This window comes from Carettochelys insculpta, chromosome 2 (genome assembly GCF_033958435.1).
Source record: "Carettochelys insculpta isolate YL-2023 chromosome 2, ASM3395843v1, whole genome shotgun sequence".
Classification (NCBI taxonomy): domain Eukaryota; kingdom Metazoa; phylum Chordata; order Testudines; family Carettochelyidae; genus Carettochelys; species Carettochelys insculpta.
In genome coordinates, this window is record NC_134138.1 from 119,948,984 (window position 1) to 119,968,307 (window position 19,324).

General features: G+C 42.4%; 2 protein-coding genes across 18 annotated transcripts in view; one reads left to right on the forward strand and one right to left on the reverse strand.

The window, feature by feature from the left end:
• The window catches only part of RNF182 (ring finger protein 182), a 137,861-nt gene that overhangs the window by 63,425 nt on the left and 55,112 nt on the right, over positions 1 to 19,324 (reverse strand). For 12 of the 17 annotated variants that reach the window (XM_074987627.1, XM_074987631.1, XM_074987630.1 and 9 more), the window contains 5 exons: positions 15,274 to 15,373; positions 13,875 to 14,216; positions 5,514 to 11,541; positions 4,518 to 4,675; positions 1,791 to 1,924 (listed from right to left, as the gene is read on the reverse strand). The gene's annotated coding sequence lies outside the window, so the exon portion shown is untranslated. Of the gene's footprint in view, positions 1 to 1,790; positions 1,925 to 4,517; positions 4,676 to 5,513; positions 13,850 to 13,874; positions 14,217 to 15,273; positions 15,374 to 19,324 lie in introns of those variants that run through there. The other 5 variants (XM_074987628.1, XM_074987629.1, XM_074987625.1 and 2 more) reach the window with 5 other exon arrangements.
• CD83 (CD83 molecule) lies at positions 1,538 to 17,546 on the forward strand. Its single transcript, XM_074985457.1, has 5 exons — positions 1,538 to 1,676; positions 1,804 to 1,934; positions 14,030 to 14,261; positions 14,391 to 14,494; positions 17,379 to 17,546. Exons 1-5 carry the CDS (start codon positions 1,634 to 1,636, stop codon positions 17,544 to 17,546), a joined length of 678 nt encoding a protein of 225 aa, XP_074841558.1. The 5' UTR covers positions 1,538 to 1,633.

A 19,324-nucleotide genomic window follows, 5' to 3' on the forward strand; every position in this document is an offset into this window, starting at 1 on the left:
AGACAGGACCAAGTCATGTTTTAAAACGTTTTAGCTGATGGTCTTTCTTAAATGGCAGTTTCTGACTATATTAAAGCAAAAGTCTTGCTTATCATCATATTAGTTAAAATGCATGATTTAAAACATGTTTTAAAACTCAATGCTCTCTCTCATGTAGATAAGAGCTAAGTGGGAAACATTTTTCCCCCAGCAGTAGCAACAAGGAAGGCTCTCCTACCTAACTCCATCTTTTCAGCAAAGATGTTATCTGATTGCTTACAAACATATCTCAAAGAAAGGGTACAAATACATTCCCAAATAAAAATTGACTTTGCTAAGAAAAAGGATTTGAACATATTTCTCTGTTAAACCTGGTTAATAGAAATTGTAATTTAAAATAAACAACGACTATTGCTTTTCATCCAGGCATCTTCAAGTACAATGCAAAGGTGAGTAAGCATCATTACCTCATTATTAATTTAAATATAAAAGCTCAGATTAAGTACAGTAAAGCTTGTAATATTTACCAGAAATCTCACAGAGGCAATAACATACAGATATTTAAATATTATATACATCATATTCAACTAAGTAAAACCATGGTAAAATAGTCCTAGCAGGGCTAGCTTCCATGGGGAAACAGGGCTTGGATTTCTAGCAGTGTTAAACATGCAAAATCATTAGCTGCTTTTGAAATTCTCAGCCTCAGCTCATAAAACAATTTTGAAGTTTTCTGAGTAAAGCTCTTGAGTTCTGTGTGGGGAAAAAAGAATCTGAAGCATTTTCAGAAAGCAAAACATCAGCAGCTTTTCAAAGCATTATGATTCATAAATCATAACTTCCCCAAAATCTGCCCAGAGAAGGGGTTATACAATTTGTATGGAAAAATCTTGGCCAGAAAGTGTCAGAACTGGGCTATGACAGAAACCATCTTAGCTTGTCTATGTGGACAAATTTACAGGGAAAAATTACTGGTATAATAACCTTGCTGTAGTACTAGTGTAACTCCCAGTGTGTTTCTGGAATAGAAGTGCCATTTGTTGGTTTTTGTTGTTCCTGAGGCAACAACAACTAAACCAGAAAAACTGGATTAGTATCTATATGGGGAATTTTACCAGTGTAACCACAGCAACAAAATTATACCAGGCTTGTTATGTTAGTACATTTCCCCATGTAGACATGCCCTAAAGACTGAGCTCGGGAGCCTCCCTGTTGTTTAACCTGGGAGTTGTAAACCTGAGAGTTTAACAGTGGTTTCAGAAGAGGCAGTAAACATGGCTTGCCCTTGGCTGCACTTGCAGTTTTACCAGATTCAGCACCACTTGCTGTCATCAGTGTGTAATTTTACTGTTCCATTCAGTCCAGTGAAGGAGAGGAGCACGAGAGCAGACGTCACTGGAAAGACAGTAAGGGGAAGTGGGGGAACCCTAGCAGTTTAGAGGAGGAGCCTTCACACTCCGACTCAGGGATTTTCCCTGTGCCTAGGGACTCATACTCAAACTAGCTCAGACTGTTTGGCTGGAGCACACCCCTGCTGACTAGCTCGAGAGCAGCTGCCTTAGAGCTGAAAACAGCAGCTGTTTCACCTGTTCACACGGTTCCTCCAGCAAAGGACAAATTACAACTCCTCTGCAGTTCAAGGCGGCGGCAAACCATGCTTTCCACCTACTACACCCAGCTTGTCATCCTGAGCAATGGTAAACGTAACACTTTCATTCTTCATTTGACTTCTGAATGATTTCTGTGGGGTGTGTTTTGGCTGTAGTTCTTCTGAGGACAGGCAGGCTTAGACTCTAATGCTTTGTGCGTACCTGTGCCTTGCAGTATGGTGTGTCGTCCGTGGGACTTCTGTGGCCATTCCAGAGGTTGCAGTGACATGTACAGAAGAAGCGCTGCTGCCGTGTGAAGCTCCTTGGGATCCAGAGGTCACCTATGAGGCAGTGTCCTGGTATAAAGTAAGGAAATGTTACTATGTGTTTTGCAGACTGTGCTTGTCGTTTGGCTTCCCCACCTGCTCCTAACTGTCCTGGTAGGAAGTGCTTGGTTGTTTTATGGAGGAGCGTCTTTCTGTCGGAGCAGTGAGGGCATGGATGTTGCATCCACACTGCCTGCTGTGACTTGAGTCACATGCCTTTGGGCATTTACACAATGTTCTATGAGAATGACCCGTTAGGTGTCCCTTGCCTCCTTTCAGGCGTCACCAGCCTGCACTGGCCAGAGTTCTGAGGATGCCCACGCGGTGGCGCGTGACTCTAGACATTCTCTCCTTCGCAAGGCTGCACCTCTAATGTTGCTCCATCCTTGGTCGAAGCAATGCATGCACCGTGCAGTTGCATAGGCCACCGCCATCTCAGTGCTCCCCTCGCCCCCCCAAACACTGGACGAAAACAAACCCGAAACTGAATACTGTTGCAACCCTGAGCACCAGCTCACACCACCACTTATTCACTTTAGGCCTAGCTGCTTCTTCCATGACAGGGGAACGGCTGCGCCATGCCTGAGGGCTGCAGAGACATATGAGTGTGAGGTGGGCAATGGGTGTGAGCAGCCTTGGGGGGCCATGACTGAGAGGGATCACACTTCCCTGGGATGGGGGCAGAACAGTGGTTGGGTGTCACTGGTGACTGGCTAGCATGGAATCTTGGGGCCAGTGAGTTAGGGGATGGAGAAAAGTTGTCAGTGGTTTATGGGGTGAGTGGGTAGTGCTGGGGAGCCATGCAGTGACGATCTGGGTTGGGGGGGCCATGGCCAGTGGTGCTGAGCAGGAGGTATTTCAGGGCAGTTGGGAGGAGCTGGTGGTGGGCTATTTGGGTACATGTGAAGATGAAGGGGCATTTTGGAGTCTGGGGCATGTAAGGAATGTGGAGCCCCCCCCATTGCTCCATTTGCCATACTCATTTGTAGGATGAAATGTGAGGTTGCGGCTTTTGAATGTGGTGATGTTACTTGGCAGTTGATTCCAAAAAAGGGTCTGATTTTTTTTTCTTAAAAGTCTAAATTAGTTATTGCTGGCCTATAGGGCTACACCTGCACAGAGGCTTTTCCCAGCAAACCTGGGCTTCTGTCAGGAAAAACTACAGAGCGTCTACGTGCAAAATGGGCTTAGACAACAGATTGTCAGCAAAACCTGGCACATCCGGCAGCCTTATACCTTTCCCTGTCCAGGTATAACGCTTCTCTTGACTGTGTTCTATCAACAAAACTGCTTTTTGGATGCTCTGGGGCCCCTCTGTCGACAAAGAGGGCTTCCAGTGCACCGATAAGCCCTATTTGCAGAGCTTCCAGTCAGCCGTTTTGTTGAGAGAGGGCCCAGAAGTGCGGCTGCTCTCAATCAACAGAGCAGATTACTCTTTCAATCTGCTTTTATGTGTAGATGCACTCTGTCGGCAGAAGTTTTGGTGGGAAATCTCTTCTGACAGTGACTGCTGTCGATAGAGGCGTCTCGTGTAGACGTAGCCCAAATGTTCTTTCTAAGAAGAGCATACAACAGCGTAGAGATCATGGAGCTGGAGTGATCAAAGTTCTTCCCCTGTAATATTGTAAAAGGCAAATGTTAGCTTCCCTGATTCCATATTTCCAGCTGTAAAATAGGTGGATGACTGCTTATCAAACTACTTTCATATATGCTATGAGGATGATTGGCTAAAGTATGTGTAGCACTTTGAAATTGTTGCAGAAAGGGAGGCAACATTGTGCAGGGGGCTCTCACGCAGCTGTGTGACATTTCTTTGGCCCTAATCTCCTTGGCTGTTTCTACACATGCCACTTTCCTCTGAAACTGGCATGCTAATGAATTGGCTGAAATATGCTAATGAGGTGTGGATGCAAATTACCGGTACCTCATTAGCATAAGGTCACGTGATTTGGAGCCTGGAAGACATTCTTCTGGACTCCAAAACAATGTGTAGAAGTGCAGCCCCCAGGGGGTCTTCCGGAAGGAAGTCCTCTTTCCGGAAGACCCTCGCAGGCCATGCTTCTACATGTTGTTTTGGAGTCCGGAAGAATGTCTTCCAGACTCCAAATCATGTGACCTTATGCTAATGAGGCATCAGTAATTTGCATCCACACCTCATTAGCATATTTCGGGCAGTTAATTAGCATGCCACTTTTGGAGGAAACTGGCAAGTGTAGAAACAGCCCTTATCAGTTAAGCAGTGGGGCCAAAAGCCACCACAGGTTCTGGAGCAAGGTGTGGGTGGTGGCTGGGACTGGCTCCATGCCTCCAGAAGAGATGGGGGCCAAGGGCAGAAGGGCCAGGGCCTAAGTAGGTCAGCCCCTAGCATTGCTCCGACTGCGGCGTTGCTGCCCCAACAGAGTCGTGCGCAGCAGTTGAGCATCACTGCCATGGCACATCCAAGGGGCCTGAGGGCAATTGCCTCTTTTGGCCCCACCCCTCGTCAGTGGGCCTGCAGTTAAACAGGGAATACTACCAACTTCTCAGGTCTGCTAAGCTTTTGGTGATGATCCTCTCATGAAAAATGTAGGACTATATATTATGTTATTATGTAAGTGCTATTACTGTATTCGGTTCACTGTACCTGTTCTGCCTCTACCGCAATCCTCATCTGCGTACATAATGAAGAGATACCCGAGTTGTTCAAAATTTCTGTGCTTCTCCATCAATGAGTCTAAAGCAGTGGTCCCCAACCTGGAGTCCACAAGGGTATTGTGTGTGGGGGGGGTGTCTGTGAAAAAACTGAAAGATAAATGGAAATGATCATAGAAAATAAGTTTTAAATACAGTAACGTCTCAGAGTACGCGAGCTCAGAGTACTTGACCCCGCTCTTACGCGTCTGACCCCGATTCCTATTATAAACCCTGTAGTGTGATTTCCAGTTGTGCTTAACTCGCTCCCCCTGCCCTGGCTCAACCCCACTGGCTCTGCATGGCCCCGGCTCAGCCCCCAGCTCCACTCACCACCCACACATAGCTCCTGCTTGCCCCCCCACCCCTGCCTCTGGCTCTAGCTCACCACCCCTCAGGCGTGACTCTGACTCACCCTCCCTTGTCCTGGTTCAACACCCTGCTGGCTCACTGCCCGCATTCAGCTCCGGCTCACCACGCATGCCCATGCCTGGCTCTGGCTTACCACCTCTCATGCACAGCTCCAGCTCACCCCCACACTCCCGCCCCGGTTTAAATGGCCCGCGCTGGTTCAGACCCCTCACACGCGGCTCTGGTTCCATCCTCCCTCCCTGGTTTAAGCCTCATGCACATGGCTCTGGTTCAAGCCACCTGCCCCTGCCCCGCGTGGCTCCAGTTCAACACCCCACCCCCCCAGTTCAACCCCACTGCTAGCTCGCCACCCGCGCCTGGCTCTGGTTCCGGCTCAACCCCTTGCCCCCACCCTGTGGCCCGACTCACCAGCTGAGCAGGGCTCCAGCTCCCCACCCCCATGCACAGCTCCAGCCCAACTTCACCCCCCTGCAGCCCTAACCCACCCTAGGCTTAGCCCTCCCCCAACCACCTCCCATGGCCCCCAACCCACTGCCAGACTTAACCCTCCCCAACTGCCCCGCACCCCAGGACTTACCTTTCTGCTGCTTCCCTGGCTGCAGAACGGGTGTTCTGTCAGGGAAAAAGCAGCACCTCCAATGACGCGAAATCCAGGTTTATGCGAGGGCACGTGGACTGATACCCGCATGTACTCTGAGACCTTACTGTAAATTGCAACGTTACAATCAATTATTATTTTTAAATTAACTATCTTCCAATAACGTTATGAAGTGTTGCCCAAAAATCTGTGTTGTGCTTTCCTTTTTTTTTGAATGAAGTGTACATAGTGGTTAGATTAGGCTTTGATAGGGGTCTGTGAATGGTCTTGGGGGGTGATTGAGGGTCCACACTAGTGAAAAGGTTGGGAACCACTAGCCTAAAGCCCTTCTACTGTCACGTTTTTCCAGAGTGGCTGGGTTGACGGGAAATGAAAGCTTAGAAGGGAGGGTTTAAAGAGTTTCAGTGTGTGCATAGATCCTTTTTGCTATCTGCTTTTAAAGACTGAATAAGTACATATGCTACTTATAAATATTACTAATCACTGAATAGCCCAAATTTCCACCTGTCTCACTGCACTGGGAGCCTGCAAAATGAGGGAACCCCCAACTAAGTGGCATGTTTCCTTTGATTCCGACCCTGGGGAAGCGTCTCAGCAGGGCTTGACCTTATTCAGGTCTGTGGACCTGAAGACAATGGAAACAGGCACGTAAGGCTGGAAGAGAACGACTGGGGAAACTGGCTTCCAGATCTGCATAAGAAAAGCAGTAGAAGTTAAAAGAGCCTGAGGCTCTACTAACTTGTGTTGCTTCCCACATGGGCAGGAACCCTCCTAGACAGGGTGAGAATCAGGGAATCCATTGTAGTCAGTGGACAACCTGGAAGCGCAGTTCTAGCAGGAACCATGCTTTCCAGAGCAGGTGTTTGTGGGGCTAGACAGCAGGACAGAGCTGAACACCATCATTTTGAGAGAAGAATTCTGATGGAATTCAGTCGGACTGATTCTTTGTGTTCCTGTGGCTCTTACACCTGTTTGATGGAACAAAGAGGATCTGGCCCTTGATGAGTATGGCTTTTCTTTGGTTAACCGAGTGTGACTCTCACCAGCCATACCACCTTATGGAGACCAAAAAAACCAAAAAAGACAAGTGCAGTGAGGCGACCACATGTAGAATTAATCAGTTATTTAAAAAAACAGCTACCGAAGGATTAATCAATGAACAACATATACAGCCCCCAAAGGGATAATTAAAAAGTAATTCCAACAAACACTATGAAAATTTCAGACTGCAGAGTTCAAACTGATATTAAGCTAAATCTTTTGTATGAGATCACTTTGAACTGTGCTGTTCACGGGAGCAATTAATCTTTGGCTTCCCTGCTTGATGATGATGAGGACGATGATGATGATAATGATGTGCCTCTGCAGTTTGTGCAGACATAATGATTAAATAACACACCCTGAAGGACATTATTGCCTTTTCCTAACAATTGTTGGTTCAATTTTAGATATGTTCTATAAGCAGCTTTAAAGCAGATATTTTAGAACAGGAGTGGGCAAATACTGTCCCATGAGCTGGATCTGGTCCACCAGGTTGTGTGTCTGTAACACACCCACCTTCATTAGGACATCATCCTGGAAGCTACACCATTTTGCATGTAATGAAAAGCTCTTTTATGAGGAAGGGGGATTATATTGTCAAATTAATGTAGGAGGAGCCAACATATCATCTTACTTAAGGAGAGTATTATGAAAGAAAGACATTTGATGAGACTGGAAGGTGTATGTTTCTTGACTAGCCATTTTCTTTCAAACATAATTGATAAAATTAAGTTGAGTTGATTATTTTTACCAGAGTGTAGGCAGTTGTGTATAGGCCTTCTACACTGGCAGGGTGCGTCTACACTAGGAAATAACTTTGAAATTAACTTCAAAGTTAGCACTACATCGAAGTAGCCAGCAGAGAGTCTACACGCACTTTCCCTTACTTCGAAGGGACTTTGAAGGCCTTACTCCATTTCCAGGAATGGAGTAGTGCCATACTTGGAAGTTAAACTTCGAAGTACGGTGTGTGTAGATACTCTACTTTGAAGTTGCTTACTTTGAAGTAAGCAACTTTGAAATTATTTTTGTAGTGTAGATGCAGCCTAGGTGGATTTCACTCATGGTTAATATCAGCTTAGTTCGATGACATTATAACTTCTTTTCTAAAGAACAGCCAAAAAATCCCCTATTTTCTAGCTGTGATCTAGAAGACAATTCTTGTCCCATACTGAACGAGTCTGATTTGCTGAAAGTCTATTAGAAAATATTTGTTGACAGTGAATTTAAAATTTAGAATCACAATTATTCTCCCTGGTTTTTAGAATTACACTCATCAAGACAGAGAACAGAAACTCATTATGTAACCTATATGTTCAAACAAGACTGACAAATTTTGGCTATCAAATATTCACAAAAAAACCCACCTTGCAAACATGCTACAGATCAAGAGCTATTGTACAACTTATTTGAATAGCATATTCATTTGGGAATTTGGCAGTCTGTATGGATAATTCACAGAGGAGGAAAAGACATTTATTTAGTAAATTATTCATTACAAATTACTTACCCAGATCTGTTAACTACAAATTACTGTAATAGACTAATTTTTGGAGCAACGTACACTTTACATTGTGGTTTCATTTCTTGCCTATCTCCAGATAAGACAAAATGCTTCAAATTTTGCTGTCAGTAAAACTGGTGTAACTCCTGGATATTTTCCCAAAAATAATGGAATTAGTAAGGGCATACACCAGTATATGGAGAGTACAAACTTTGCTAGAGAATTGTTTTAAAGAGGCAGGAAGTCTTGCAGCACTTAGGCCATATCTCAGCTTTCCAGTCATGTTTAAGAACGTTTTTAAAATACAGCTCCTATTGGAGAGTGACTAAACATTATATGAAGGGTGCCAAGCTACGTGAAAAAAAAAAGGATTGAAAAGAAAAACATCTAGTTTAGAACATTTCAAGGTGGTTTTAAGAGAGTTGAAACATAACAGTAGACAGAGCCTGTATCTACGTGGCCAAGTTATCTCGAAATAACATCAGTTATTTTGAAATAACTTTGGCAGTGTTTAAATGATAAACATGCTATTTCTAAATAAATTCAAAACAAATTCAAAACAGCGAGTGTGTTATTTTGATTCCGGTAAGCTTCATTTCCTAAGGAATGATGCCTATTTCAAAATAGGCCATAATTAAGGGCTCCAATGGCACTATTTCAAAATAGTGCTATGGACCTGGAAATGCTATTTCAAAGTAGCTGTATTCTATTTCAAAATACATTTTGTGTGGCTGTGTTATTCCACAATAAGATATTTTGAAAAAGGGCTGTTGCGTAGGTGCGGCCTAAGAGACGCAGTGCCGAGAGGGGCCCAAACCCAGTGTATGTGCAGTACCGATGATCTCATTCCTAGATGATCTGACAAAGCAAAACTAACGTCAGTCAAGTTGGAGATGTGCTTTAGGGAAAGGAGAGCCCCTTTTCATGAGCCACTGATTTGTATTTATGCACCTACTCAAGTTGTAATTGGATTGATTCAGCAGTTTTTGCCTTACGTCCCATGTAAAAAAGAAAGCAGTCACTTTATCAGATTTGGTTTGGACTAGAAATTGGAAAAATATGCACACAGCATCTTAGGAGAAACCCCACGTGCTGAGTGCCTCTTACCCTTGCACTTAGTGTGTTTTTCCTCATTGCCATCGGGGTGATGAAAAACAAATAGAGCAAGCTGGCCAGATGGCTCCAAAAAGTTGGGAACCTGTCAGAAACATTGCCCACAGGCCAAAGGAACTATGACAATAAAAACAAACTCAAAATTCTTTTGTTGTTTAATTTTTAAATGGGGTTGTTTCATATAGAACAAAAACTACCTGCAGGTCCCTGTTTCCCAGCAAAATTCTTGCCTCAGTAATTCTCAGCAGCCGGCATGCAAATTAGTCAATTTTTATGTAAATAAGTTCACCATTATACATTTCTACAAGTTCCAGCATAATTCATGAAGTGCCTTTTGAAACCCAGTGAAGGAATTAAATGAAAAAGATGTATAGGTAAAGCCTAACTCCCTCTCATGACCCTAAGAACTTACAAGAACAGTCAATGCTATGTATGTAGCACTAGCAACAGACCTATGTCTACAACATGGTGTTGAATTGAAAAATAAATCTATTCAAAAAACATTTTGAGGCTGATGAAAAAAGAAAGAACAGGATGGTTTGTAAGCATGTGGACTGCAGCCAAATCAACATCCACTGACCTTGTGTAGAATTAATTAGATAAACCCCCTGGCATCCACCTTATGCTGTGCAGTTGTGGCATCACCTGCAGGGTATTTGGCATGCATTAGCATTGGATTACCCTGGGAACCTGATCTGTTAAATGTTCTGTCTGGCAAAAATCTGCTAAGTGTCCTGGGAGGAGGCAATTGATCAGGTGGCAGTCTGATGACTTTAATTAGGTTTAGGAAAAATAAGTTAGTGGCATCATAGATGCGTTTAAGACACACCATGACTACTACCTTGACTCTGAACATTTGCTGACTTTATTTTAAAGTCTTTATTTGAAAGAGTTGGGGCTGTGCGAAGATCACATTTTGAGGTCTTAAAACCTCAAATATAATATATATAAATAATATATTTTTATATATATACATTGTACGTACACACACACACACACACACACACACACACACACACACACACAGAGAGAGAGAGAGAGAGAGAGAGGTTGAATCTTGCTAACCTGGCACTCTCTCATCTGGCAACTTCTGCAGTCCAGCATGATTTTAGTTAGCTAGATATCCACTTATCACACATTTGGCCAAATCTCCCATGTTTCCATGAAGTTTGTTTCCAGCTACCAGTCCTGGTTCTCTGGTTCTGTGCTATTATTTACCTCTAATTTACCCCTAAGAGCCCAGCAAGCAACAGAAGTGGAAATACTGCTAGCCAATACTGACCTCCCATGGTTAGGTAAAATCTGTCATTCACTCATTATTGGTTGTCAGGGATATGAAAAATTATACAGCATCACATACAAGAACCTAGATAATTATCCGAAACACATGTAAAGTTTTTAAAGGCTTGTTCTGAGGGGGTAACTGAGATTCTATGGTTATGGTTACACTAGTGAGTTTTGCTGGCAGAGCCCTGGTTTTGTTGACAAAACTCATGGAGTGTGCATACACAAAATGGGATTTGTGTGAGCACACACACACACACACACACACACACACACACACACAGATTGCAAGGAGAAATTATTAAGTTAACACATCGAAGGAAGACAAAACTTGTGGATGAAATCCGTAGATGAATGTAGCCTTTCTATGCAAAGGCCCTTATGCTACCACCAGATGTCCCTGCAGCCTAAAACACGTAGTCATGCTGCTATGCTGTACCATCAAGAGTGAGCGACCCTGAGAACTGTGTTTTCCTCTGTTGACAAGGAGACCACATGGAAATAAAGGAGATACAAAAATAATAATTATCGTACCAAGATGGGCCAAACCTTGAAACATTTACAAGAATATTCTTTTCATCAAAAATATAAAAGTTGGGATAAAACAAGACCTGGTACCATACCATTATCAGAATTTCCATAAATGAGGAAGAAACTGTATGTGATGATGCTACCTGCTTTTTAAAAAGCAGTGTATGATGTCTGTGCAGACCATACATAGCATATAGATCTACCCTGCACACTAAACCTGTATCATTGAGACGGGGTTTGTTGACTTGGTGTTCTCCAAGCCTGCGCTTAAGCATCCACATTGCACTGTAATCATGAGCTCACAGTTGCCGGACCAGGTTTCATGTCACGGCTATGATAATGCAACCATACCACCTTATGCAGATTGCTTTACAAAGGTCTGCAACTTGACCTGCATCCACACTGCAACATAACAAAGCTTGGAGCCAGGTCTCAGTAGGACTTGGGTTCTGACACACCTCCCTAGGCCATGGGTCCTGCTGAAGTCCTCCTGCTGAATGCTTCCTGGACCATGTCAGACTGATTTCTGCGTGTCTGGAAGAAAGATTTGGATTCAAATCTAAGTCAGGGCCCAGACATAGGGTGCAGTATAGACATAATCATTGTGCTTTGGTGAATGGAAATGGAAATCATCTGCCTCTCTCAAGTGATAATTCTGTTGTTTTGTAGTCTACAGCCATGCCTTACACCTGACCATCTCAAAGAACTTTGAAGTCTAAAGTGACTCCTACCTTGCCTTGAGATTATCTTCATTTTAAAGTGGAGGGAAATGAGACAGGGAAAGACAAAGTCATTTGCCTAAGATTATACAAAAGGTTTTCGTCAGGCGAAGATGAGAAGTCATGGACCTTGTTTAGTTCTCATTTGCACCAGGTTTTGGTTAGCATCATTTCACTGACTTCAGTGGCAGCATGTCTATTTTATGCCAGCAGGAGAAAAGAATAAAGCATCCTATCTCCTGAGTCTCAGCCCTATGCCTTAATCACAAGGCCTTTCTAGTCACTATTGGTTGCCAGGGAAATGAAGAATTATACAGCATCACATACAAGAACCTAGATAATTATCTGAAACTTAACATGTAAAATTTTCAAAGGACTCTTCTGAGGGGGTAACTGAGATTCTATGGTTATGGCTGCACTAGCGAGTTTTGCTGGCAAAACCCTGGTTTTGTTGATAAAACTCATGGAACATGCACACACAAAATAGGATTTGTCAACAGTATCTGGATAAAACACAGCACCTTTTCTGGAAGCATTCTGCCTCAAAGGTTTGCAGCAGAATGCTGCTGTCGACAGAATCTGCTGACAAAAAGGCTGCATGGCTGCTCTGGTGGGGCTTTCTCTTGACAGACAGGGCATCCACAACAAGGGGCAGTCCTGTCTGCTGTGCTTCTGGGTGCCTGTTTTGTCGAGAGGGCAGCTGGGCAGTCCAGCTGCTCTGTCAACAGAGCGGTGCACTCTTCTGTTTGGCTTTTGTGTGTGGTCGGACTCTATCAACAGAAGCTTTGTCAGGAAGTCTCTTCTGACACTGACTTCTGTCAACAGATCACCGTAGTGTAACCGTAGCCTAGAGGAGCAGAATCTGTATTTAGGGCAAAGAGACTGGCAGACAGATTGGCTTTCTGTATTGCATTATGGGCAATTTTGCATCTCATTAGAGAGCAAGGACCAAATGCAGATGTGATGGAAGCTTGTCTGTTCCATTCATTTTACTGAAGATGACCCAGTCCCACCAGATCTGGAGTTATTCCTGTAGTAGACGTATAGACCCCGATTCCCATATATGCCACTCTGGCTGTAATAAAAGGCCTTAAATATTTGTGCCGATGTGACTAGCTCAAGAATCTGCAGCTTGTAAAAGCTTAACAGGTCCTCCTTGTCACAGAGCTGCTTGAGTGGAGGTTTAACAGGAAGAGAAAGATGAGTCGAAGGCAAGTGGAGGGGAAGGGGTTGCCACCTTCCCTTCTGCTAATTCAAATGGGGAAGAACCTTGGGAATTTTTGAAGGGTGTTTTTCAGTTGATTTGCTCTTTCTTTTGTGGCTAAAAAGCCCTGAAGAAGGGGCTTAAAAGGACTGAGGTTTGGAGTTTTATTTACATTTCCTGGATGGTGAAACTGCCCACAAGCTTTCAGACCAATTAAGCTGGTCTACATTGCCAGTGTATTATGGTGGGTTCTGTGGTGTAAGGGAGAATCAAACACATAGTCTTCTCTGTGTGCATGGATAACTCCCATCTTCAAGCATATCAAAGGAAGACTGGACCCCTGTAGCCCCAGCATCATCCTACTAATTTAACTGTAATAACCCAGAGTTTAATCCTGGTCCAGCAGCATTAGATATAAAAATGACTTTAAATGCATAACCCAGAAAGTGACAGTAAGAAACACCATGGCTATGAAAATCTGGGCTTTGAACTGAGCTCTGAGGGCTAACAAACTCTGGCTCTGATGGAGCCCAAGGTAACTGACTTTCCTTGTCAGGGTTCTTCATTAAGCACAACCTGCCTCCAGTGCCAGAAAGTGAGCATCAAAGAAAAACAAAGCCATGACTTTTTCCTGGTCAGCACCATGCCTCTCGTTAGGGAGCTCTTATAAATGCCCGAACACAAGGAAGTCTGGGTGCCACAGCTTCTCCTACTCTATGATGGACCTCTACTAAAGTCTCTGTTAGCTTGATAGGGGGTGAATTTAGCTCTCAGCCTTCTCTCCTACTGTAATTCCACTAGATATACATCCAGATTAGGTAGACTAAGAAACCATGTTGAATAGTTGTGTGTATGTATGTACACACATTCTTAACCCTCTGGAAATCCAGCTAAAACTCAGGATGGGCAGGATCATTTCATTTGCAGGCAGAAAAAAAAATTACCTCATCTTCCTGAAATGTTTTCCTTCAAATATATTGTGCATTTTCTTTTATGAGCAAAGCTTGCATATGCATAAAATATCATTCCCGTATAAATGAGGAGAGCCAGCAGACTCTGCTCACTATAGCCCTATGAATAAAATATATTCTTTTTCCAGATTGTTGGAAGTGACGACGAACTCGTAGAGGTGGCACGGAAGAATCCTGAGAATGGGGTGGAATATTTCTATCATAAAGATTTTAATGGATCCTTGCAGCTCTCCAGTGACACTTCATATTCCTTGAGGATCACAAACACTACTAGCCAAAACAGTGGGACATACACCTGCACCTTGTGGGCACCATCTGGAAAACACAACCAAAGTGGCACAATCATATTAAAAGTAACAGGTATAGTAGGGTCATTTGATTTTTTTTCCTGTTTCCTATTGTAATTTACTGATTAAAGGCCATTCAAGATGTGTTTTACTTCAAGGTATCAGTACATATTTAAAACACTTCATTTGTTTTATATTTCAGGTTGTACTGAACAATTAGATGAAAAATTTAAAAAATACAGAACAGAACTTTTATTGCTGTCCTGTCTCGGGATTTTTTACTTGCTGCTCATCTTTTTCACTTGTGTAAGTAACATTTTCTACATGTTCATCTTTTCCTCCACAAAATAATTCATTTAATAATAGAATCTGGTTTCCATTTCTAATTTATGGCCAAATTCTGAATTCCTTTCACAACAAAATCTTCTGTCAAAGTCACTGAGAGATTTGGGTGTGCAAGGAATGCAGGATAGAGTCCCCAGTAGATAAAAGTATTTATTCACTCCATATTGTTGTTTGGCTCACACTGTGTCTAAACTAGCCCTGAACTTTGAAGGGGGCATGGAAAGTAGGGTGTTGGGAGATTACTAATGAAGTGCTGCGCTGCATATGCAGCACTTCATTAGGCTAAATCTCCCACATGGCAACTTCGAAGTGTGAAACTTTGAAGTGCCAGCTTGCTTGTAGCTGTGGGTAAGCCACGGGTACCTCAAAGTGCCCACGTTCCTTCAAAATCCCTTTACTCCTCCCTTTATGCCTGAGCCACAGCTACATACAAGCCGGCACTTCGAAGTTTCATGCTTCAAAGTTGCTGTGGGGGAGATTTAGCCTAATGAAGGGCTGCATATGCACCACAGCACTTCACTAGTAATCTCTCAATACCCTAATTACCGTGCACTCTTTGAAGTTGGGGGTTAGTCTAGACGCAGCCCAGATACTGTCCTTATGGAGCACCAGAACTTTTATTTCTGTTCCCAGTTACATGAAGTCTATACTCAGAGGAAGGTTGTTACAGTCAATGGATCTTCTCAGGAAATGCAATGTGGCAACTGAAAATAAAATTTATCCAAGCATGAGGCACAGACCTACAGGATATCTGCTCCATTTATGATGTTCCAATCTGCACAATGGGATCCTGATACTTCCTTACGGAAATCCTTGAGATTTCTGCTGCTGTTTTCTTGTCTGTAAAATAGAGATGGCTATTTCAAAGGGATGCTGTGAGTTTTAGTATCTGCCATTATAGGCCTACAAAGCATTTTAAAATCACTGGATTTGAAGCAAAATAAACATAGAAAGTAATATTATATACCAAACATAATGAATTCAGTGGATTGCAATTGATCGTGAATTACAGTGCTTTGAAAGCAAAATACAAATCCACTTCTTTGACTAGGCTGCACACAATGCCACCACATGTAATCCTGCTTCCAGAAAAACAAAAACAACTCACTCACACCAAAAACCCCCAAACCTGAAAACACCAAAAATAGTATGCAGCGTAGATGTTGGTCCTTATTATCAGGAGGCAAGAGGGAGAGTGAAATATATTTTTTTCTCTGCACACTTAACTTTGAGATGGTTATGTGGGATGTGAGAGAGTAGGCATAGAAGAACCTGCTAAATAGGAATGGGATGAAATCTTATTTATGGTATCTGGGAAGTTTCTCCTTATGGCAGAAAAAACAGAAAGTCCATAGTTCATCACTTTGAGATGGCAAGTGCCTCAGATTTCAAGTGCTACCTAGATTTTTCAGTAATGGTTCTATTCTCCCCTCGCCTTTGGGACTCTTACAAGAGAGGTTTGGTGTGTTTTACTAAAAACCCTAAACCCTCCACCAGTCGCTTTTAAAATGGTCTTAGCTAAATTTTTATGTTCGATGACACAAAACGTGTGTGCTACCTGATTGGAGAATTAGATGCAGCAAAAAGTAGCTTTTCATATATCTTCAGGGAACAATTAAGCTCAAGTCTGGTTTTAGAATGGCCACCTCTGCCAGTAATTTGTGCCATTCAGAATAAAGTTTGACAGACAAATCTTGTAGAATTTGCTCAGACCAAAGTACAAAACAAATATACCGCCCATGCAAAAGATGCCCCCATTTTGTTTAATGTCTCAAATGTGGTTCCTGCTGGTAGGAAGGAACTTTCCCTTCCACATATAACAACTATAAATTCTATTTGCAGTTGAAGTTTTGTGATTTTAAAAAATGAACCTTATGCTGGCAGTGACCATCCTGATGAAAAATTACATGCAAGACTCCACTACTACGGGAGCACACTTTCAGAGGCATTAAATCAGTTTTCATCAATGTTTAATGTTGCCTTAATCTCAGCAAATAACTTTACTATTTAATATGTCTGTTAAATTCTTATAAACCTCATTATTCCTGTGTGCATAACAGCCACTGACCTCAATGGCAAGGCTGAGTGTGGACAAATGCAGGGACAGGGCCTTTAATAAGCTTTATAGCTGACAGTTTGATGAAGATATTTCAGATTTTAACTGGTGTACAAGTCAGGTGAAAACAATTGTGATCCAACACTGGACTGTCACTTTTCAAAAAGACCATCAACCTGAGGCCCATTTTAATCAATGCTGGTATATTTAAAATAAAGTTCTCAGTATCCCTGCAGCATCTAGGTCTCATTAGCGATGGACAAAGTTATAGTGTCCATGTTAATTTCATTAGAGCTGCCCTCTGTCATTGATGCCATAAGATGTTGTTGAGACATATTTGTTTATTACTGGTTGCAGGCAGATGGCTCTGAGTGGCTGTATGCATTGTTAGGTAGGAGGTCTCAAAAGGCAATTGTTCTTCCACCATGAAGTCAGTTATGCCACCAGGAGTCATTTATGCCACTCTTAGATTCAATACATATGTAAAGCCACCAGGCTGGTGACATATACATTTATAAGGTTCAGTAGAAGGAATATGAGATACTTCAGATGAGTGCATAAGCAAGACAGTTGCAAACTTTCCTTTTACTGCCTCAACAGTTAAGGCATAGTCTGTTCTGGTCTGGCTAGGGTCTGAAGAAGTGGGTCTATCCCACGAAAGCTCATCTAATAAATTATTTTGTTAGTCTTTAAAGTGCTACTTTACTGCTGTTTTATTTTGATAGTACATAGACTAGCACAGCTATCTCTCTGTTACTAATCAACTGATCTTTCTCTTTGCTTTTATAGACATGCCTAAACAATGAGAACATGCATTCAGGTTACCATAAACACAGAAGAGAACAAAAGCACACACTTGTTAGTGTCCAAGAAAAGAAGATTTTCCAGTATTTAGGAAGCAACAGCGCTTGCAAAAATGGACCTAATCTGAGTTTTGGCCAAGCTGATGTAGTTTAAGAAACTGTGAGCTCATTAATAAACATGTCATGAAGATAGATGGTTGGACAGAACAGAGAGGAAATACAAGCTAACAACCTGCGTCTTCAGGGTAGTTTGATAGCTTGGGTAATCTGTCAAATACTTGCTTGTGCTGGACAAGTCTTCAAAGATCATCTTCAGACACTACAATAATTCTTGGATTTAAGGTGACTAACAAATGCCAGTGCCACTGCAGTTTTGTTACACGGCTACTATACTGTTGGCATGTCCTCCATTTCAATCCCTTATACCCGGCTAGTTCTGAGAGAAGCTAACTATTTCCACCATCTGAATACTATGCTACAGAGAAGATTTGACAGTGTTAATTTAGGGGATTAAGTTACTTAACTGAACTAATATCTCAGCTCTTTGAAGAGTCATGTGCTACTGCTGCAGTACAGTTTTTCCAAAAGCTAAGCATATGGGTCTTACCCTCCTTTGGACTGGGAACTCTCATTTTTGATGGCATTCTCTACCATGGTTGAGAAGAATGGCTATGTACCATCCTAGCTTCACACAATGGAGATTCACTAAATCACCAGATTTGCTGGAGATTCACTAAACCCAGCTAGTGGTTTTTTGTTTTGTTTTGTTTTTTGTTTTTTTAGTTTGTGTAATCTCAGTATGATTGATGGACAGAGATGTAAGAGAGCTAGACAACATCCTGGCAATCTTTCCCTAGTGTGCAGACCCTCCCATTACTGCCAGAGAAGGAAGAGTGAAGATGAATAAGAGGCCCATCAGTGATTCCCCAAGAGTACCTTTACTTCAAGGAACATTTATATATATGTACTGCTACAAAATTATTATGCTTTTTAAGCATACCACATCAGTGAAGAAGCATGTGCTATTCAAAAGACTTTTAAACAGATGGATTCTTCTATGGTTTTATAAAACACATGGGACCAAATTTATGTCTGGTTTAAATCAGTGGAGTTAAACTTAGGCAAATGAGGCCTGTGGCTTGTAGAATCAGTCATTTGTGGGTTTTTTTAACCTGCCCTTGGGATATACTGAGGAAGCCAACAGATATGAGAAAGGTCAAGAGATACCTACTTTTGGCTGCTCATGGTATACACTGAGTATATAAAATGAAGCTGCAAGCACAGCTCAATTCAGGTATCTCTAGGGAAAGGAAACCAAACGGAGCAAGGGACATTCTAGACCGGTGAGGGCATCTCCCTTGCCTGCATGCCAGTTCAAAGTAAGAAGACAGTTAAGAGGGCGAGGAGAATATCAGGGTAGGTTTGCAATCAGTTAGCTATACCATTCAAATAATTGTGTAAGCATTGGATAAAATAATCCAAAAGCTAACTGATGAAGTCTCATTTTAAAAAGGAGATGTAATTTTAAACTGTGTTAAGACTTTCCTTTGACTGCATTGGAGGTTTGATGGGAGGAAAACACCCTGAATCACTCAGCAGTGCCCCTTTTGACAAATTAAAGTTCTGCACTGAGGTTTCAAAGGAATTCTGTCCAGATGCTGGCCAGAAAGAAGTGGGGGTGTGTGCAGGACCGAGTATTTTATTTACTTGGTGCATGCTAGATGACTACCAAAGATTTGCTTTTCTGTAATCAATTTTACATATGCAGTAAATGCATGTACTGAGTGCAAGTGAAATTACATTCAGAGGTAACCTACATACATATGTTTCTGTGTGTCATGGACTGTAAATAAAACTAGAAATGCTCCATAGCAATTGTGGCTTATTTTACATCTGAACAGATATCAGATACATATGCTTGACCTAGTTTGT

Coding starts and splice junctions, on each gene's coding strand:
- CD83 (XM_074985457.1), top strand. CDS start 1,634: ATGCTTTCCACCTACTACACCCAGCTTGTCATCCTGAGCAATG. Junction 14,262..14,390: donor AATCATATTAAAAGTAACAG/GTATAGTAGGGT, acceptor TTTATATTTCAG/GTTGTACTGAACAATTAGAT. Junction 14,495..17,378: donor TGCTCATCTTTTTCACTTGT/GTAAGTAACATT, acceptor TTGCTTTTATAG/ACATGCCTAAACAATGAGAA.